General features: G+C 45.9%; 3 protein-coding genes across 8 annotated transcripts in view; 1 reads left to right on the plus strand and 2 right to left on the minus strand.

The window, feature by feature from the left end:
• SRRM4 (serine/arginine repetitive matrix 4) overlaps positions 1–21,648 on the plus strand; it is a 345,117-nt gene that overhangs the window by 299,447 nt on the left and 24,022 nt on the right. The window lies entirely within an intron of this gene.
• RPLP0 (ribosomal protein lateral stalk subunit P0) lies at positions 1,154–7,532 on the minus strand. 2 transcript variants are annotated; one of them, XM_083590538.1, is made up of 8 exons: positions 7,489–7,532; positions 7,292–7,396; positions 5,160–5,335; positions 4,735–4,822; positions 3,815–3,961; positions 2,909–3,094; positions 2,379–2,519; positions 1,154–1,376 (listed from the first exon to the last, which is right to left on the minus strand). In XM_083590538.1, exons 2-8 carry the CDS (start codon positions 7,343–7,345, stop codon positions 1,221–1,223), a joined length of 948 nt encoding a protein of 315 aa, XP_083446664.1. In that variant the 5' UTR covers positions 7,346–7,396; positions 7,489–7,532; the 3' UTR covers positions 1,154–1,220. The 2 variants fall into 2 exon arrangements, with proteins under 2 accessions (XP_083446664.1, XP_083446663.1); XM_083590537.1 differs by having other exon boundaries at positions 5,160–5,631; positions 5,920–7,396; positions 7,489–7,510.
• PXN (paxillin) overlaps positions 11,561–21,648 on the minus strand; it is a 68,586-nt gene continuing 58,498 nt past the window's right edge. For 4 of the 5 annotated variants that reach the window (XM_083589803.1, XM_083589802.1, XM_083589804.1 and 1 more), the window contains 5 exons: positions 21,377–21,547; positions 20,831–21,004; positions 17,096–17,177; positions 16,142–16,290; positions 11,561–15,421 (listed from right to left, as the gene is read on the minus strand). In XM_083589803.1, coding sequence (XP_083445929.1) covers positions 15,155–15,421; positions 16,142–16,290; positions 17,096–17,177; positions 20,831–21,004; positions 21,377–21,547 — 843 coding nt within the window. In that variant the 3' untranslated portion in view covers positions 11,561–15,154. Of the gene's footprint in view, positions 15,422–16,141; positions 16,291–17,095; positions 17,178–20,830; positions 21,005–21,178; positions 21,247–21,376; positions 21,548–21,648 lie in introns of all 5 variants that reach the window. The other variant, XR_014542371.1, reaches the window with a different exon arrangement.

A 21,648-nucleotide genomic window follows, 5' to 3' on the forward strand; every position in this document is an offset into this window, starting at 1 on the left:
GAGCGAGGCAGGCTGACGTAAGCTAAGTAAGGCTCCTCCTCCTTTTACCACGCCTTCTGTGGTGGCTAAGCTAAAGTGAGGCTGCGGCCTACAAGCAGCCACCACTGCAAGTACTGTAAATTACCCCCGTTAATTCTCAGTCTTGTCAACTCTAATTAAAAATAAAAAATTTGCTATGGTATAAACTTCTGTGGATGACTGTTTATTAGTAATAGGGGGCAAGTTGTGCCACTCCCAAGGCATAAAAAGTTTCCAAAGTGGCTTATCAGGAAGATGATTTGACATTGAACGGTAGTGTCTGAGACAGCACCAAAGGAAAAGGGAATGGGAGGGAGGAGAAAAAACAAGCTCAGGATGGAGTAAAAGCTAGGATTTCAATCTACAAAGGCTTTGACAAACTGGCAGCACAATACTGCTTGTTTCAACAGACTGTAACAGCTACATCTCTCGCAATTACTAGGAAGTATCCCTAACTTCCCTCAAGCCTATCCCTGCTAGGTAGGTAGGGGTGTGTGATAGCCACCCTGCTGATTCAAAGTAAACATCCATTTCCCCACAGTGGTTGCCATATTCTTCACTCACTCACAATATACCCAAACCTTTTCCCTGAATGAAGCTGAAGGTAGAATACATATGGTTCTCCTTCCCTCATTTTATCCTCACAACACCTAAGATAGGCTGGACTTGTCTGGAAAAGCAGCTTGAAAATACTTGTGTACATACATACGATATAGGATATTACCTATTCTTCACCTCCGTGGGGCAAAGAATGAGAAATGCTGGGGTTTCACCCCATTCCAGCAACATCTTCTAGTCCAAAGGTTCCTTATCTCAGATTTACATATCCCTCCCTTAAGTTTTCTGCTCAAGGGAGTAAGAGGCCCAGGACGAAACTACTCTTTGATCTGCAAAACTGCAGATCATTCCAAGCTTCCCGAGCTGGAAAAAAAATTCTGAAAGCCTTGTTACTTCAGATCAGGGAGGGCTAGAATTGTGGAAGGAGGTGGTCCCCTGAATTGTGGAAGGGGGAGGTCACTGATTGTGGACCAGGCATGCATTCAGTTGCATAGCCCTGCCATATGCAACTGAAGGAGAGAAGTTGATAGTTCCCCCTGGCAGAGGACTAACCAAGAATGATAATGCGACATGGGTGTGTAGAGAAGTACTTTTATTTTATTGTTTCACTCTGCTCCGACTGATTGGCAACAAAACTCTGAAAGTTAGTCAAAGAGACCGAATCCCATGTCCTCGTCAGACTCTTCAGACTCCTCCTTGGCCTCCACCTTGGCTGGGGCTGCTGCAGCGGGAGCTGCAACCTCAGCTGCCACAGGGGCAGCAGTCACAAAAGCAGAAGGGTCAGCCAGGAAGGCCTTTACCTGTGGAGAAATTAAAAAAAAGCAAGGTCAGCTTCATACATCCCCCACTGGCACTTTGTGCCATGAATGGTTTCTGCTGGCAGGAATGTGTCACTTGAACTCGGATCATGTTTGCCTGGATGGAGAGGGGTGCACATGTGTGTGTAGAAACTAATGTACTGCAAAGGAAGGTAAAATCTGCATTTGTTGCTCTACCCACTTTTGTCTCTTGCCCTTCCCACCACTGGTATGTGCACCACCATCAGAAGCAAATATAGCCCTACAGGTGAAAAGGATTCCCCACCCCGATTCAAAAATAGACTTGAGCTCTCCTCCAAACAATCTCCCTATTTATGTTGGATCACATTTGAAGGCGTGGGGAACTATTGACCCTCCAGGTGTGTCTGAACTACAACTCCTATCATCCCTAACCCACACTTGATGGGGCTAATGGGATTTTGGTGCCTAAAACAGCTTGGGGGGGGGGGAGGAGGTTTGGAGGAACCAAAGAGTTGGAGGAACTTGTGGTAGAATTTTCCCGTGGGCTTCTCCAAACTTTCTGCAAAACCTGCCTCAAAGACTACAATCACAAGAAACCAGATTAAGTTGCAGTTCACACATAAGGTTTAGTGTGAAAAATGTGATTTTTTTAAATTATTTTTTTTGAGGGAGGGCAATACTACAACTTCCACACCTGTGAATTTCAGAATCTTAAGCTGTCTGGTGTTAAACTGACAACAGAGAATTCAAGGACTTCGGGGTTTGCAGACTTATTACTATACCTAATAATTTCAAAACGAACAATATAATTGTAGCAGAGCACCTGATGTGCTTGGGTGTTAGGTAATGTTTCGAAGTTGTACCTTGATGCATGCCATGTTAGCTTGCTCTCCATTATGTTTATATGTAAAATTCAAATAATATATGCACACATACAAAAAGGAAAGCTGTAGCCACTGGAACCACTCTTGCCAATTCAACATTATGCACTCATCATCCAGTTCAACATATCATCATCCTTACCTTGTCAGCTAATGGGAAAGAGTAATCAGTCTCTACAGCCACAGCCAGGACTCGTTTGTACCCATTGATGATGGAGTGGGGCACAGAGGCAACTGTCGGGTAGCCAATTTGCAGGCAAACACTGGCAACATTGCGAACACCCTGGTAGGAGAAAAAGTGCACGTCTTTACTCCTGTTCATCCCATGGCAATTCCAATATGTTTTAGGCGCTCCCTGTACTCTCCCAAATTCACAATGCAAAATAAACAACAACTGGCATTTTTACTTCCCAACTGTAGTCTAGTGACTTCAAACTAGGTACACACCCATACAAAGGAATCAATTTTCAGAGCTACTTCTGGAACACTCACAGCACAATCCTATACATGCCTTTTCAGAAATCCTATCAAATTCAGTGGGACTTTACTCCTAGGATAAGTGGATATGGGGTGGCAAACTTCAGGCACAACAAATCTGCCTTCCACTGAATCAGACCACACCAAGCGAAGGCAGACCACTTGTCCATGCAAATCAAAAGAGGCATCACTTACTTCCAAGAAGCGCCCATGCAGGGTCTCTTCAGTGATGTCCAGGACTTCAGGGCTGTAAATGCTGCCATTATCAAACACCTGCTGGATGACGAGCCCAAAGGAGAAGGGGGAGATGTTCAACATGTTCAGCAAGGTGGCTTCGCTGGCACCCACTTTGTCTCCGGTCTTGATCAACTGCACATCACTCTGAGAAACAAGAGGGGGACAAAAACCAGCAAATTCAACAGCAACTTCTTTACAAGAACAAGAATTGTACACCATCCCAGCAAGGTGATGTATGTTTAGTCCAGCTGAGTCAGAAGTGCTGAAAGGAGAAAACAACACGCTCTCCTGTCAGGCTGGCTAAGGCCAAGTCCCTCTTGGCCCCTCTGCTTCATTCATTTCAAACAGTGAGTCATGTCACGTACTTTTGCATTCACACACACCATTTATATTTTGAAAAATTAACAAAAGGAAAGAAACATAATCAGCTCATGTTATCAATAAAAACAATAAATCATTCCTGACTTATTATTTTACACTTACATATTGCCCTTCATTCAAGGAACACAGGGCGGTTTACAATATAGAAACACAAAAATATATCATGTAATCACAAAGAAAACAATAACCCCCTATACACACTTAAGACAATTTATTAATATAAGCTGCCCTACAAGCCAAACAAGATTGACAATGGTTAAGATACACGTTCAAACGTAGAAAGGTCAGTGAGATCTTCAGACCACCAAATGGGTGTTTATCCTTCCAGCCTTGGGAGTATACATTACTATTATTGCTCCTTCTCCTGACACCCCTTATAACTTGCCCTTCTTCTCATGAAAACCCAAGGTATCTAACTTTTTTTTAAAAAAAAAGCAATAGAAGTGTAAGCACAATCACCATAGACAGCCACTAAGTACTCACCAGAATTTCAATGGTGCCTCTGGAGATCTTGGTGGTGATGCCCAAAGCCTGGAAAAAGGAGGTCTTCTCAGGGCCAAGGCCGGTGTTTTGAGCTGGCACAGTGACCTCACAGGGGGCAATGGCACCTGCACGAGCAGCAGCTGGTACCTGAGGGAGGAAAAAAACCCAAGTCAGCCTTGGCACTGAATGTTGGGAGGATTCAGGACCGAATAAAGTACTTCTTCAAAGAGGTGCCATTAACTATGGAATTTCGCTCCCACAGGAGGCAGTGATGGTCCCCAACATGGGAGGCTTTTAAAGACAATTTAATAAATTAATGGATAAGGCTATTAATGGCTATTAGCCACAGTGACTGCTGTTTTTCCACTACTGGAGGCAGTAAGCTTCTGAATTCTAGTTGCTGGAAACCACAGGAGGGGAGTGTCCTTTCACTCAAGTCCCACTTGAGGATCTGCTTGGCAACTGTAAGAACAGGACACTGGACTATATTGGCCTAATCCAGCAAGCTCTTATTATTTCCTTATCACTGAGGTCCAGCTCCAACGGCCTTCTGGTGGTTCCATCACTGTGAGAAGTGAGGTTACAGGGAACCAAGCAGAGGGTCTTCTCAGTGGTGGCGCCCGCCCTGTGGAATGACCTCTCATCAGATGTCAAGGAAATAAACAATTATCTGACTTTTAGAAGACATCTGAAGGCAGCCCTGTTTAGGGAAGTTTTTAATGACTGATGTTTTAATGTATTAATATTTTGTTGGCAGCCGCCCAATGTGGCTGGGGAAACCCAGCCAGATGGCTGGGGTATAAATAATAAATTGTTGTTGTTGTTATATCAGATGTACTCTATAACATCTGCAGACCACCAGGTTGGGGCAATTTAGGTGCAAAGAGCCACTCTCTTCCTCCTAAGTGGTTACCACTTACCTTGTTGGCCAACAACATGTCCCTGATTTCAGTCAGATCCTCCTTGGTGAACACGAAGCCCACATTACCACGGATATGAGGCAGAAGCCTAACGAGAAACAAGGCATGTTCTATTAGCAACATCATTTCTAACCTGATTTCTTTATAAACAAACAAAAATTATAGGCAGGTAACAATAACATCCAGCTGTAGAATTAACAAATTTTACATACATGCTCTCAATAACCTTTGCAACAACCCTTTAAGGTAGGACAGTATTATCCCTATACTGCAGAGATTGGCCGCGAGACTGATAAGAGGGTCATCTAGTGAATTTGCAGCTCAAGAACACTTTGAACAAAGGACTTACTGGCTCAATCTTATTTTAAAAATGCAATTTTTTTACAGCTAATGCAAAGGAATCTAGGAAATGCTGCATCACTAACTTTTCCAGAGCAGGGTTGTTTTCCAGATGTCCCCGGATTGCCTTGCGCATCATGGTGTTCTTCCCCATCAGGACCACGGCTTTCCCACGCAAGGACATGCGGATTTGCTGCATCTGCTTGGAACCGACATTGTCTGCTCCCACAATGAAGCATTTTGGATAGTCGTCCAAGAGTTGCTGCGGAAAGAAAGCAAACCCTGAGAAAACCTTTTCAAACTTAAGAGCTGGCACACTGTCTGCTTGCAATAAGATGCAGATACCAAACATCAAACAGGGGTAACATCTAAATTAGAAAATTAACTCCGAATAAAGTGCTGGCTTTCCCTGTGGCACACAATCAAGTTAACACATACGAATCACTCTGAACACGTACAAAATTCTGCATATAGTCAAATTAGTAACAGTAACAATACTTAGCATTTTTGTGCATTCAGGGTTTCACATACGTTATCTTGCCCATTATTACACCAGTCCTGTAGACCAGGCACGTCCAACTCCCAACAGACTGTTATCTACTCCCAGTATAAAAAAAACTGGCAGTGATCTACCCATTGTCATTGGAGGAAGTGTGCATGGGGCGGGTGGATTGCCCTGAGTTGAGCAGCTTTTTTAAGGGTAGGATTGCCCCGAGTACTTCAACTTTTATTTGTTAACTTTCGGTAAACTTTATTTAATCCTATGATCGATAAGAGTCCCACAATCTACCAGGATCAGCCGGGGATCTACCAGTAGATCACGATCTACTGTTTGGACATGCCTGCTGTAGACAAATTTATGCTGATTATGATCTATGGGCCAACTGTGGTCACCCTTTACTGTACACGCTCAGAGGGACCATCAGATTCCTGCTTCTCATATTATGATCTCGGATACTGCAATATGATAGTACATCTGAGCCCTGCTCCAACCATGCATCACGGAAAGGGTCTGGCTACAATCCCACATTATTCTATATGCACTGAGAGATCCTTATTCTTAAGACTCCAACATTCCAGACTTGAGACGATGCTGCAACGTAAGGACAGAGCTGTATGGTGTGTTGAGCCCACAGAATTTGCTGGACTATTCAGTGATGGCCACCAACTTTGGCTGTTTTAAATGGGGAATCAACAGATTCATGGAGAATAAGGCTATTAGCAGCTACTAATCATGGAGACAATATCATTCAGAATACTGTAACAAGTGGGCAGAGTTGTGCTTGTGCCCTGCATGCAGGCTTCCCATTAGCATCTGGTTGGCCACTATGAAAATAGTATTTTGGACAGATGGGCCTTTGGTCTTATACACTCAACTTAAATAGAAAAGCATCCTGTACATACAGAAGTATTTTTTAATAGTCTATTGTTATTCCTGCTGCTGCTTTTGAAACTTAAGTTTTTTGCAGAATATACAAAGAGGATTACTTTCACCAGAGCAGACTGTACTGCTTTCTGATTACAATAATTACTTTTTTTAAAAAAGCGCTCTCTACCTGGTGAAAGAAGCCTTCAATGCATCTCCTACTGCTTATTACTTTCCCAACTTAATTTCTGTGCCCAATAGCTTTCGGGGCAAATCATACAATGTACTTATAATCATAGGCATCTCTCTTGGAATTAATTACATGATTCCTGCAAGGTGTAATGTAAGGTGCTTATGCTCTGCCTCCAGAGTCTGAGGGAGCAATGCCTCGGAATACCAGTTCCTGTAAACCACACAAGGGGAAAGGGCTGTTGAGCTCAAATCCTGCTTGTGGGTTTCATGCTGAACTAAGATGGAACACTGGCCTTGTCCAGCAAGGCTCTTTTTGTTAGACCTATTGATGACGATATCTTATCACTAGCTGCTTTAAGGGTTGTCGCTGTTTTAAAAATCAAGCACGAGATAAATTCCATGAAGTGATAAATAATAATAATAGTGAGCCAGTGTTCTTCTTAAATCTTATTTTCGTATTCTACACGGCGCCCAAAGGATTTATTTTATGGGGCACCTAATGGATGCTAGAAACTAATGGTACTTTGTACATGCTCAGAGACACCGTCGCCGGCATCTTTTTTCTTGTTTTTCACTTGAGCCACAGAGAAAAGGTTTCCAACGGGAGAAATACGAGCATCAGCCCTGTTTCCCCTCGCCCAAGCCAGCAGAAGGACTCACGATGATCTTGAGGAAGTAGTTTGACTTCCACGTGGCTCGGTCTTCCCTGGGCATCGCGGTGACCCAAGGATCGCACGGCAGCGGTTTAAAGACTCCGGTGTTTCTCTACAGAGGACAGACAAAAGAGGCTCTGGTTAGGCCCGGCCCCAACCTAGGCCCCAAAGGCCTCCCCGGCCCGCCGCCAGCCACACACCTACCTCACGAGGCCTCCGTGGAGCAAAAGAACTGGCCCCGCCCCCGCCCCACGCTTTTATAACATCCCCGACCGTCGCGGCCAATCGGCGGCGAGCAACAGCTTCCTCCTCCCCCTTCCTCTCGCTGCGGATTGGACAGGTCTGTCGATGATGAAAAGAAGCGGCGAGAGAGCGTGGGGAGGGGGAGGGAGAGAGCTATTCTCAGCTCTCATTGGCATAAAGAGCCATCCTTCCAAATACCCAGAAACTTCCTCTCCCGCCTTTTAAAGGGAGAGGAAGCTTTCGTAGCTGTGCAGGCTGAGAGAGGCATGCTCCCCCTGCTGGGGCAGAAACGCACATAGATGTAGAGAGAACTATATAGGCCAGTGGTTTTCAATCAGGGTGCCTTGAATGGTCAGGGGTGCTGCGGGCAACACTGGCCTCTGTCCTTCTTTCTTTCCCTCCTTTCCTCTGATGCCCTCTTGCTTCTCTGCCTCTCAAAGGCTTGCATGGCTGTGTGATAGGAATTTTGAGGTCTTAAAGGTAAAGGGAACCCTGACCATTAGGTCCAGTCGTGACCGACTCTGGGGTTGCGGCGCTCATCTCGCTTTATTGGCCGAGGGAGCCGGCGTCCAGCTTCTGGGTCATATGGCCAGCATGACTAAGCCACTTCTGGTGAACCAGAGCAGTGCACAGAAACGCCGTTTACCTTCCTGCCGGAGCGGTACCTATTTTTTACTTGCACTTTGAGGTGCTTTCGAACTGCTAGGTTGGCAGGAGCAGGGACTGAGCAACGGGAGCTCACCCAGTCACGGGGATTCGAACCGCCGACCTTCTGATCGGCAAGTCCTAGGCTCTGTGGTTTAACCCACAGCGCCACCCGCGTCCCTATTTTGAGGTCTTAGATATATGTTAAATGTTCATAAGTGTACCAGTCAAGCACGTACATAGATCAGCACAGGAAGACCGACCAGGAACCATTTTTGATTCCCAAACTGACCAAATGTTTTCTCTGCAAGGTCAAAGGAAAATGGAAAAGCCTCCCCATTGACAAATCCTGTCTTAAGGTTTGAATAGGGTGAGCCTGTGATCTGACTCAGAAACTAAGTATTTATCATTACAAAGTATTTATCATTACAAAAGACTGGCCAAGCTCCCCGGGGTATCCAATCAAGTAAGCAGGGCATCCAATCAAGTAACCTGCCAGACAGGAGATAAACAACATTCAAATTTCTGTTTTAGACTGCCTTTTCTGAGATATAGGTATGATGTATCTGGGGTGGTGGTCTTGAGCTACACCCCTTCTGTGATGATGTTTCTGGGGGTGGTCTTGATCTACAGGGTGGCAATTTCAAAATGTCTATCTAAGGCCTTGAAACGAAGATCATGGCCACTGGTCCCATCACCTCCTGGCAAATAGAAGGAGAAGAAATGGAGGCAGTGAGAGATTTTACTTTCTTGGGCTCCATGATCACTGCAGATGGTGACAGCAGCCACGAAATTAAGAGACGCCTGCTTCTTGGGAGGAAAGCAATGACCAACCTAGACAGCATCTTAAAAAGTAGAGACATCACCTTGCCAACAAAGGTCCGTATAGTAAAAGCTATGGTTTTCCCAGTAGTGATGTATGGAAGTGAGAGCTGGACCATAAAGAAGGCTGATCGTCGAAGAATTGATGCTTTTGAATTATGGTGCTGGAGGAGACTCTTGAGAGTCCCATGGACTGCAAGAAGATCAAACCTATCCATTCTTAAGGAAATCAGCCCTGAGTGCTCACTGGAAGGACAGATCGTGAAGCTGAGGCTCCAATACTTTGGCCACCTCATGAGAAGAGAAGACTCCCTGGAAAAGACCCTGATGTTGGGAAAGATGGAGGGCACAAGAAGAAGGGGACGACAGAGGACGAGATGGTTGGATAGTGTCTTCGAAGCTACAAACATGAGTCTGACCAAACTGCGGGAGGCAGTGGTAGACAGAAGTGCCTGGCGTGCTCTGGTCCATGGGGTCACGAAGAGTCGGACACGACTAAATGACTAAACAACAACAACAAAGGCCTTGAGCACCATTGTTCTGGCTTCCTCTTCCCTCATGTGTGTGGTGAGTGAGGACCCTGTTGCAACAGATCAATAAAGATCAGGCTTACTAGCTGCTTTGCTTCTCAATATTCTCTGGTTGGCCTCTGTTATTTTCTCCTACCAATAGGGAACCTACGTAAGGACTCTATATGGGCTCTTGGATACCCCATAAGGGGAAAAGGGCAGATTTTTGTTTACAACAGAGCCTGGCTGTTTGTTGTAGCAGTCCTGGCTACAAACTTCCCAGGCGAATGGTGCCTCTGGGGCTGGCCAGGGGCGCTTCCCAGGCCCTTGTGGGGCAGTGTGAGGAGGCACCTCTCTTTGCAGTGGGGGACGGCTTAAAGACCAGGAGCAGCAACTGTGGCTGCCCAGAGAAGTTCCAAGGAGAGGGGAGAGAGGAGAGGAGGATGAGGGAACACTCCACAAGGGAAGGGTGTTCAAAAAAGGATGAGGGCTGCCAGCTCTGCAGGCAAGGGGTGACATAACTGGGCTCCCAAGTCCCACAGGGGTGCCACAGAAAGATTATAGTTTGGTCACGGGAGCCATGGGCCCCAAAAGGTTGAAAACCTCTGATCTAGGCTACAAATATATTTATTTATTTCATCAGACAGACTTATATACCTCTTGATTGTAGGGGAAAACCTCAAAGCGGTTTACAAAAATGATTAAACAATATTTCGCTGTAAGAACAATTTAAAAAATAAAACAATATAGGCAGGGACTTGCAACTTAAGTACGTGTATAGATTTACAAACACATGTAAATATGAGCCATCTTCCAACTATCCAAAGGGCTGCCCCATGGAAGATACAGCAAGCTTGTTTCCTGCTGCTCCAGATGAGAGGATCTGAACCAACAGATGCAAAATACAAGAAAGGAAATTCCAGCTGAACATTAGGGGGGAAAGCTTTCTGAGGGCAAAAGCTGTTTTGGCAGTGGAACATTCCACATATGACCTTGGAAGGTGGTGAACTCTCCCTTCAATGAAGGTTTTTAAGCAGCAGTTGGGTGGCCACCTGTCAGTCATTTCTTAGAATTCCTGTATTGCCGGGGGTTGGACTATATGACCCTTTGGGATTCTTTCAACTCTGTGATACTATATGAAAGAATAGGAATTTTTAAAAGCACTCAACAGGACCTCAGAGAAGTTTGTTCTGGATCATGAAAGGTTGCAGTTCCTCACTAAATGAAACCTACTAATTCTACTATACCTCTTAGGCTTCCAAGCAGTTTATACTTTGCAAACGCCAAGTTACTAAACATTAAAATATAAAAAGACATTACTAAATATTTAAGGCTGGTAGCAGCTCTCCAGGGGTTCATGCAGGAGAGCTTCCCAGACCTTCTGCACGCAAGGCAGATACTCTGTTTCACAGTGAAGGCCCTTCCCTACAATATTGCTAGTACATGTAGGATGATAACCCCTTGCTTCTAGCATAGTGAATTCCCCAAGGCCAGTAAGTGAGCCCAAAGGAAAGACTTGAGATCAGAAGGTTAAATTCAGTAAACCCACAACTTATGCAGTTAACTTGTGCCCATTTACACGCTTGGCAAAAAAAAATGTTTTAAAAAATGGAAAGGGGGTGGGAGTACAAGAAATAAGACTTTGGGCAATCCTATACTCCATTGAACCCAATTTTGGCTTTAGGTGTGATCCCTGGAACGTAGCCCCTGCGTAAGTTGCTGGCTGGCTTTACCCCTTCCCCCCAATGCAGAAATAAAATGGTAAAGTATTTTATGGTGCAACAACATCATGGGAGAGGTGTTTCCAGCTGTCCCAGCCCCATGCCTTTCAAAGCCTTGTAGGCAGCTTCAGGAGAGGGATTGAAAGCAACATCATGAGAAGGGTGTTTCTAGGTCCAAAGTGAAACTGTCAAGCCCCTTGCCAGGAGATGCAACATAATTAATGTTATATTTACTGTACTGAAACGTGCGGGTTTGTATGCTGTTATATTTGCTGTTTTATTATGAAAGGGGGGGGTTTGTTTTTTTACTGTTTATTTAAGAAAGGCCACAACCAATGACACTGAAAATTATCATAAAATTTATTAGCATCATCACAGGAATTTTAAAAGTGGGGTAAAAAACCAGCAGAGTTAGAAGTTTACAAAAGGGGAAAACAGGAAGAGGGGAGAGAAATGTCATTCCACAGGAGAATCTCTCCTCTTCCTCCTTCCCAGAAGATCTGTTGAAGCTTTAATTGAGACCCACTTCATTCTGATGCATTTTAAAAAGTTAAACGAAAGAAAGAAAGAAAGAAAGAAAGAAAGAAAGAAAGAAAGAAAGAAAGAAACCGCGCCCCAGGCCTAAAATGTCACAAAGCTATGGTAGCAGAGTGGGTATTTTCAGAAAAAACAATGGTGTATCTTCATCTGACACCCATCAGAGGCAGCACCAGGCCATTCCCTCAGATTGCAATACCTCATCATGCCCAGATACAGAAAAAACAACAACATCCCAGACTTCCAAAAGGCCCAACTTCACACAATCCTTTATAACCTGAGCAGCCTGGTACCAGCAAAACAATGCAGGCTTTCCTCTCCCACAAAACTGAAAGACCCACTCAGCCGCTCTCAGAATCACTTCACCAGCTGACAGACTTTTTGTCCAATATTGTTTTTCATCATTCCCCAACCAAGGCCAGCTCCAGTCGCAAAGGACAAAATAGTGCCGCTTCCCATTCCAGATAAAAAACAAAGCTGACCAGAGTGGCAGCTGAATCAGACTTCAACGCTGGTGAGTGGGAGCATCTTCTGCTGCAGTTGAGGGCAGCAGGCTAGCTTATGGGATGTGGAGCTGGTGGCCCAGCACACCCAGCTCAGTCCATCCCCACCCTTCTCTGTCCTCTGCCTGAGATCCTGTTCTCCACCCCCATGTGAAATTCCCAGTTTACAGAGGCAAGCAGGTACAGAAAAGTTATGGAAACAGCTATACAAAATCATGGCTCTTCCCTGCCTGCCCCAGCTGTTTGAGAAAAGCTCAATATTACTTTGGCTTGCCTGGGTGCTTGGTATGGTTATGTGGTGGCGAAGCAAGCACATGTGAATAGAAGTTGAGCGATCCAGACATGAGCTTTCAGGACAGCCTGCTGGCGCCAATATACAAATGGCCAGCTTGCAGCGGTGGAGGGGACCACATGCAAGAGAGGCAATAGGAATTGATGGCACTCCTGGGCTGGAGTATGAGGATCCACAGGCCTGGCTACAGAGCCTCCAGCCCGCCAGGCCTCCCTCATTCATCCCACCAAACCACACCCACAGGGCATGTAAAGGCGCATTGGGGCCAAAGGGGGTTTGCAGTGCAAAGCACAGTTTGCAGCGCTTTGAAAAATGCTGGCATCAGCAGATTGTCAAGGCTTGCAAAGCATCGCACGTGGAGTTACACACGGCCCAGAAGATCGGCAGAGACAAAAGTGTGTTTCTGCCAACACCTCCCATGCCATACTGCTGCCTGCTCCCTGGCTCAGTAGACAAGAGGTAAAGGCACCAGAGGACACATAGGTACAGCAGTGTGTGCACATACACACTGTGGCATACACTAGCACAGCAGTCTCACACTGCAAAGTTGAATAATGGCACACTTGGGCAAAAATAAAAGGCTGGTCAACTATGTTAACACTATGTATGGGAGGGCTCAGACCACAGGCTCAGCGTCAGCTTCTGAAACAGATTATGAAGCTTGACACCAAACGTGTAAGATTTGAGCTCTTTCTCCCTGCTGGAGTAACTTAAGACTCGCTTCAAAAAAAATCTGCAGCTCTGATTTTGAGAGAAAGGCAAACAATTCCAAATACAGCAGTTTACAAGTTATTTTTTTAAAAAAGAAATCTGTTCCAGTTGAGCTCTGATCAATAGAAAAGCTACTTAATAGGCAAAAATGAAGTAAAACCACACATACACGCTCCTTGCACATTCCCCCTCTCCCACCCCAGTTTTAAAAAGACAATACTTGTCATGTTAATAGTTGTGTTTAACAAAGCACCAAAGGCTTGCGGGTGCAGGAACCAGCACAACCAGGGCCCTGCCCAGACATTGTCAGGTATGAAAGTCATCTGTTGAAAATCATTTCAAAAAACTAAAATTTTCAATACAAGAGATTTAAAAGTCATTTTGTTATGAATTCAAGACTCAATGTAGAAATCAGCATCTCCCCCAAACACACAGTATTCACTTTGATAGTAAAAGTCATTCGCGCGCTCTCTCTCACACACAGACATAAAAACCACGAGAGGCAAGAAGAGAGAAAGAACACCCACACACACACACTGAGAAACTTACTATGTCAATAGAAAAAGAATTATTGCTCAGAACTGTGTTTCTCTAGGGCATATTTCACATGAGTGAGAGATGTGCTTGTGATTGCAAGAGAGAGAGACAAGCAAAAGAAGTCAATGCTGTTAAATGAAGCTTCTCTTGCCTTTTGGGAGAAAATCACAACACAGGCTACATCCCTGCCTAAAACCTGGAAAGGCTGGGATGCCTTGCTTCTCTGGATTGTCATATAAAACAAATACCACTTCCGCCCCACTGAGCACACTTTCACTCTCATGATTTCTCAGGAGTGGATGGCAGCAATGGTGGCGAAATTAACATCCCCAAATGGGGAGATGTCCTATTTGAAAAGAGTAGAAGTACAAACAAGAGTCAGTGATCCACTCTGTACATGCAGGTGGTGATAAAAAGGGGTGTTGGGCATTTTTCCAGTATCATTTGAACCTCATCTCCCTGGAGGGGGATGCAGACAGGAAGGAAGTTGCTCACCCAGTCCCAAGAGTCTTGCACAGATCAGTATCTGCCAATGTGGCCCTTGCTACATTGTGGGACTGCAAGATGCGTTCTCTGCTCTCTTTTGACCCTTCACAGTGTTCTTGGGAGAGGCAACTTAGTAAAACGGGAACCTGCCTTATACTGAGTCAGACCATTGGTCTATCAAGCTCAGTACTGTCCTCACTGACTGGCAGCAGCTATGTTTTCGGACAGGGAGTCTCTCCCAGCTCTACCTGGAGATGCCAGGGACTGAACCTGGGGCCTTCTGCATGCAAAGCAGATGCTCTACCACTGAGCTACAGCCCTTCCCATTCCCCATTTCTAAGTAGAATCCATATGGGGTTCTCAGCCCTCCTGACTATTTTAGCATTCTTGGGGAGGAGAATTAAATTCCACTGCCCCCAAGCTGAAACCCAAACCATTTTTATTTGACTGCCTGAACCTTTGCTACCAATGCAACCAATCAACTGATCAACCAACCACCACAACCAAACAGAGCCTCCCACTCAAACTGCCTCGGTTTGGCTAAGCTGTCCATCTGGTGCATCAATGGCAGTCTCACCATCTCCTTGCTAAAATACAGCTTCTAAGTGAATGGTCCAATGTGATTCGTTCTCTGGATTTACCACTTTTCCAGAGCAGTGGTAAGCATCTCATCCTGCCCCATCCCATCCCACCCCACCCTGACACACACACACACACACACACACACACACACCCACACACCCACACACACTCCTCCTCTTCTCCTAGATTAGCCCACCAAGGCCACAGGTTGCCAAATTGTGGCAATGTCCAAAGAGTCAAGGTTTCCTGGAAAGGCAACAAAAACGATGCTGAATGTTGGCCTTAGCAGAAGAGTTTCACGAAGCAGTTCTGACAGTAGGGCTTGTCGTTCTGCTCCTTGAAGGTTCCTTTGTTGAGCTGCTTGAGACAGAAGGCACAGACGAAGTGCTCAGGGTGAAATTTCTTGGCCATCGCAGTGATGCAGCGGCCTGTGATGGGCTTCTGGCAGCCGGAGCACAGCGAGCCGCGGCGCTCATGGTAATGCACCTCGCAGTAGGGCTGCCCGTCGTGTTCAAAGAAGCTGCCATTGATGAATGGAGTAAAACATTCCTGTGGAAGAGGAGGAGAAGCAAGACCACAATCAGGTATCAGAGATGGAAAAACATGGCGCTAGTAGCTGAGGGCAGCTCCAGAGCTCAGCTCTGGAAAACCGCTCAGGGTAAGAGAGCATGATAAGAAAACATCTATAACAAAATTAAGAACAGTTGTAACAGAATAGGTCATCCAAAACAGAATAGTTTTCATCAGGCATCTGTCTTAAAGAATACAATGATGGTGGCTGCATTATATCAATAAGCAAGGAGTTCCAAAGTACAGTAATGTCACACTGATGGAATAAGGTATCATTTTTGCTGTTACAGATAGGCACTTGTGGATGCACTTATCCTCCCGCTTCCGAGCCCTCTAGGGTTGCCAATCTTTCCGACCCCCCAGGCATATTTGCAAACTGGAGAAACCGTTGTGAGCGTCATGCAAACACTGCAACCATGCACACTCAATGCAACCATGCACGCTCATCTTCTCCTACCACCAGCAATTAAGTTGTTTTAAAGTCTCCTATTGTCTGCAATGAAAGGCTTCTCACAAGCATAATTTCAGCAGGAGAAAGAAGGAACCCTGTGGTCATCAAGAAAGGCCTCCGCTGGCACTTGTGTGCCTGAGAGCACTGCATTGGTGACCCATGAATTACACCAAGACTGGTCAGGATGATAGATGTCCTCAGCTGGCTGAATGGAACGGAAGGGGAATGAATTCCTGAAGTGCTCTTACCCGACAGACAAAACATTCAGGGTGCCAAAGGGTATTCAAGGCAGAGATATAGTTTTCCAAGATAGCCCGGGCACAGCCTCCACACTTAGGAGCAAACATGTCAAAGTAATCCTTGCGACAGTAGGCCTTGCCATCCTTCTCGTGAAAACCTGCCAGGGCAGAAGGGTAAGCAGCAAAAAAGGAAAGAAGAAAATTAGTATCTGCCTGGCCTTTTCATTTTAGGAATTTATAAAATGTTTTTTCCAAATCTGAATGCGGAACTCAAAAAACATAGAAAACATTCGATAAAAATGAACAAATTTGCACCCCAAACTTACTGCTGTCATAAACAGAAACAGCCGCTTAAAAGTTACACATATTTGTATGTAATAAAAAGTTGGTGGGGGGACTGAAAGGGGGGAAAGAAGAAAAAAAATAATAAACAAAAATAAAAGCCTAGACATAAAAGAAAGGCATCACCAAAAGATTCTAAGAAATGGAGAGGACCATCAAAGCTGGAATCGACACTCTTCATCATCAGGCTACTGCAAATGTGCAATCTGGTGTGCATTTCCCTGGGAGTAAGCCCTGCTGAATGGGGTTGGGCTTGCTTCCATGTAAACATGAACAGGATTGGACCTACCAAAGAAGCAGCCTATTGGGGCTGAGAACAGTGCGGTTACACTACACTTCCACTTCCTGGGGAGCAAGGCTACACGAGTCTATGCAATCCGAATGTCAGGGGGAGGATTGTGTTTGCCTGTGCTAAGCTTATTTATGCATGCCCATTACTGCCAGTGTCTGCAACATGAAGTAATGACTTGCAAGGGAGAAATGGCAAATCTGAGCTGAAATTCCACTCGCAGCACTTGAATGTCACCTCACAAGACCTCAAGCTCAATACCTGGGAGACAGTTTACACATCTGAAAATAAGCAAGCCACGCAAGCTGTGGATCAGCCTTCAGGGACCATACCTTCTGGGCCGAAGAATGCTCCGCACTGGGCACAGAAGAAATGCTCAGGGTGCCATGTCCTATCCAGCGCCGTAACCACTTTCTGATATAAAGAAACCATAAACCATGAATGAGTAGCCAAAACTTAAAAAAAAAATGCAAGGAAACACGTAGAGTGCATTTCAAGGAGAGGAAGGGAGGAATCCTCTGACCCTGGGAAACTGAACTATACAGTGGTACCTCGGGTTAAGTACTTAATTCGTTCCAGAGGTCCGTTCTTAACCTGAAACTGTTCTTAACCTGAAGCACCACTTTAGATAATGGGGTGCTTCCGTGCCGCCGGAGCACGATTTCTGTTCTCATCCTGAAGCAAAGTTCTTAACCCGAGGTACTATTTCTGCGTTAGCGGAGTCTGTAACCTGAAGCATATGTAACCTGAAGCGTATGTAACCCGAGGTACCACTGTAATGTGATCTCTGGCTGGATTAAGCCCAGAATTTCATGAACATGCATTTCCGATCTCGATCTCTCTCTCTCCTGTTGCCTTTGGAAGGTCAATGAACTCCCCAGCAGACAGATAGACATCCTGGGACGCGTACAGAGATTAACTGGCTGATTGCTGTGGTATGTCTGCTCATGGGCCCCACCCATGTAGAACGCAAACAGATGAAACAGTACACTAAGGCATAAATGAGGATAAAACTAAGAAAAAGAGAATGGAGTGCGAAGATGTAGGTGAACAAAAGCTCTTCTCCTCCCTTCAAGCACAAAATTGGGAATATAATTGATCCCTCTCCTTATCCCGCTGCAGTTTTTCAATACATCAGTTGTTGTGTTTAATGCGGCATCTAAAATCTGCAAATATGGCCAAGGATACAATCAAAGCCTGTTGTTATGAATCAATTCTAGTTTTCCATATTTTGCACACCCTTGGGCAAAATATGTCCGAATTACAGCCTAAGAAGTTGCAAGGGAACCCTTTACTTTTTACCCTGGATTGCCCTGGATCTCAGGATCTTCCTGCCTGCTTTCCTGTCAAGCTATGCCACTCCCTCCACCAAGACTGGTTTCTTGGTGGCAGAGCGGAACTGACAAAGCGAAGGGCATGAGCATCACCACTAGGAATGTAGAGAATTGCATCTTGCAAGTAGGTCAGGGATGTGGCAATTTAACTAAGCGGCATCCTCTGTGCAGTGTCCACTCTGAACCCTAGTTCAGTGCCAGTAAAATTGGCAGTCATAAGGGAGAGGGGGCCTTTTCCATAGCTCAGTGGCAGAGCACCAGCTTTGCACTCAAGAGTGCACAAGTTCAATCCCTGGTCAGGAAGAGCTGCAAGTATCCCCTGCCTGAAACTCTGGAGAGCTGCTGCCACTCAGTGTAGCAGTGGTGAGCTAGATGAACCAGTGGTTTGACCTAGAATAAGGCTCCTATGCTCCTTCTGATGAGACTGGTGGGTGAGGTGGGGAAGAAGAAGAAGAAGAAGAGTTTGGATTGGATATCCCACCTTTCGCTCCCTTTAAGGAGTCTCAAAGCGGCTAATATTCTCCTTTCCCTTCCTCCCCCACAACAAACACTCTGTGAGGTGAGTGGGGCTGAGAGACTTCAGAGAAGTGTGACTGGCCCAAGGTCACCCAGCAGCTGCATGTGGAGAAGCGGAGACGCGAACCCGGTTCACCAGATTATGAGTCTACCGCTCTTAACCACTACACCACACTGGCTCTCCCACACTGGGAGAGAGACATATATGGGATTCTATGGTTATTTAATCTCACTTCCCTCACTTCATTTTGACGAATCATCTCAATTTATTATATTTACAGAATCCAGCTGTTTCACATACAGTAGTACCTCGAATGCCTCCATTAACGAACAGTTCGGAACCCGAACGCCAAAAACCCGGAAGTAAATGCTTCCATTTTCAAACACACCTCAGAAGTCAAACGGCTTCTGCTGCATGTTTTTCAATTTTCTCAACTGAATTTGCAGGCAGCCCTTTGCACCTCGGTTTTCAAACGTTTCAAAACTCGAATGGTCTTCCGGAGCAAATTACGTTCGAGAACCGAGGACAATGAGGGGGGATCCCATTGCTAACACCCAAGCTAACACTAGAATGGTGTCACTCAACCTGCCACATGGGGGCGTCTAACTCCTAGACTCGCTGTTCCCAATGTGTGTGTTGCCAGTCTCTAGTTGTGTCCTACTAGAGCATTTCCATATAATGCGAAAAGTAGCCACGTGTAAATAAATGTGAAACTGATGTAGCAGTGTTGATAACATGAACCCACAATGTTGCTAGGAGCTCACTGGCCATTTTAAGGTAAGCCCATGCATGTATACAGGCAAGGGTGAAGAGTTCCACCCTCCCAGCAGCCCAAAGGCCATATTCCCTTGGGGAAAGTAGCCAGGGACTGTATGTATAATGGTACAAGCACATCCACATGCACACCCACCCACCCCATTCATTCACACACCCAGTTCACTTCATTTCTGTGATGTGCAATGAGAAAGAGGCAGTAACAGTAGCACTGTATTTACTACGGAATGCAGAATTTGTATTTTATTTTTTAAAATGTTATTTTTGTTGGGATGCGGACAGGTATTTCGGTTGAAATATAAAGCATTATAAAAGTTAAAACAGATAAATGATACACACCAAGCAATCTCTTCCTCCATGAGCAGCTCACTCTACCAGTCAGTGCATTGGCGTGGTTAGAGTGTAGAACTAGGACATTGGTGTGGTTAGAGTGTAGAACTAGGTTCAAATCCCCACTCAGCCATGAAGGCAACTGGGTGACCTTGGGCCAGTCATTCGGTCACAGTCTAACCCAGGGGTCAGCAAACTTACCGCACCTCGGGCCGGTGTCTCCAGCACTGATCGCGCAGTGGGCCGGAGAGCGGAGGAGTGTGTGCCCATACGCATGGGCACACACTATTTCCGGCGCCCTTCCGAGTCAGAGGAGCACCGGAAATAGCTTGTGCGCATATGCATGGGCCTCCTCCACCCCAGATGTGCACCGGAAATAACGCTTGCGCATGCGCACAAGCTATTTCCGGGGCTCCTCCGACCCGGAAGTGGGCAGCCATGCAGCACAGCACTGGTAAGAGTGGGCGGCAGCAACGGGCGGCACCGCGGGCTGGATAAACGAGTCCCTCGGGCCTTATCCGGCCCGTGGGCCTTAGTGTGGGGACCCCTGGTCTAACCTACCTCACACAATTGTTTTAAGGACAGGAGGGGGAGAACTTTGTGTGCCACCTTAAACTCCTTGGAGGAAAGGTTGGGGTAGAAAAGTAGTAATAAAATAAATACTCTAAACCTTCTCGCCTTGTGATCTTATATGTACACAGAGATCAGAATTTACAAGATTACAGCTCAGCAATGGAGAAATTAATCCCTGATCAGATGGCCAGCACAAGGATTGGGGGAAGACTATGAGGAAGGGAGGTTTAAATGTATCCTCCCCCATGAACCCCAACCCCACTACTCAGCTGATTAGAAACTGCAGTTCAGCAGCATGGGGGTATGGGCAGGGCCTGTGGAGAGGTTGTTGGGCTGGATGCAGAGGAGACCTACATGCTGGAGGTGGGCTGAAATCCCCCACTGTGATTTAATTTTCTAAACCACAGTGACTAGGGTGGGATTACTGGCACCCACTGCACAAGCAAATGAAATGTGTGCATAGGTACGGGATCGGTAAGGTAGAAAGCGTAAGGCTGGACAGTCAGAGGAATAAGACGGCATAAACGCCATGGACTCACATCCAGGATAGGACCGTTGCAGTAGTAGCAGCGCGGAGAGAAGAGGTTGTGATAGTCCTTCTCGCAGTAGGGCTGGCCGTCACGCTCAAAGAAGTTACGCGATCCTATCTCCTCCTGGCAGTGGGTGCAGACAAAGTGTTCAGGGTGCCAAGTCTTCCCCATCGCTGTGACAACCTGGGAAAGAGAGAGGAAAAAACGGTCCTGGCTCCAGCAGATGCTCCACCTCTCAAGTATGGGCATCATATGTGTGACAAAGACATCAAAAAGCACAGAGTCTAGAACAAATGAGAGAGAACGTTCTACTAACAGGTGGATCCCTGGACTGGGGTAGCATGAAAACTGAATTACCTATCATCTCAGAAGAGGGCAGTCCCTCATGGGCAGGGTAGAAGTCACTGGAGGAGCTTACAGCGTACCTAGCCAGTGGATAAATAGAGTACTTCAGTTTCTTCAGCATCGCCAGTCCGTTCATCCATATGATTTTTTAAAGCCCTCCCAGTTGTAGCTTGAGACTCTCAACAAGTGGGGGTTGTCCTTCAGACTCACCTGTCCAGCAATTGGCTTCTTGCAGGCTCCACATACACCTTTGGCAACCGTTGCTACCCCGAGTTTATGCAAGTCTGACTGGAGGCTTCCGAGCATGCTATCCAACTGGCTGCCAGGCTTTGGAGAAGTCGTGGATGGGTAGTTGTTCCCACCTTTCCCTTGGGACATGAACTGCAACAACAGAGAGTCAAAGCAGAGACTATTAAAGTTAAGAACCATGCTAGAGTTCTTCTCTCCCTGTGGAAGTTCGCTGAGCCACCTCCTGCCTCCAT

Source organism: Podarcis filfolensis (assembly GCF_964270895.1).
Source record: "Podarcis filfolensis genome assembly, chromosome: 16".
NCBI lineage: Eukaryota > Metazoa > Chordata > Lepidosauria > Squamata > Lacertidae > Podarcis > Podarcis filfolensis.

Bases quoted from the DNA above. Each gene is read 5' to 3' on its own strand.
- RPLP0 (XM_083590537.1), bottom strand. From the start codon at position 5,425: ATGTTTGGTATCTGCATCTTATTGCAAGCAGACAGTGTGCCAGCTCTT. The intron at 4,823-5,159 runs GTTAGTGATGCA...GTTTCTCGTTAG, and splicing joins AACAACCCTGCTCTGGAAAA to GCTTCTGCCTCATATCCGTG. The intron at 3,962-4,734 runs GTAAGTGGTAAC...TTCCTCCCTCAG, and splicing joins ACATGTTGTTGGCCAACAAG to GTACCAGCTGCTGCTCGTGC.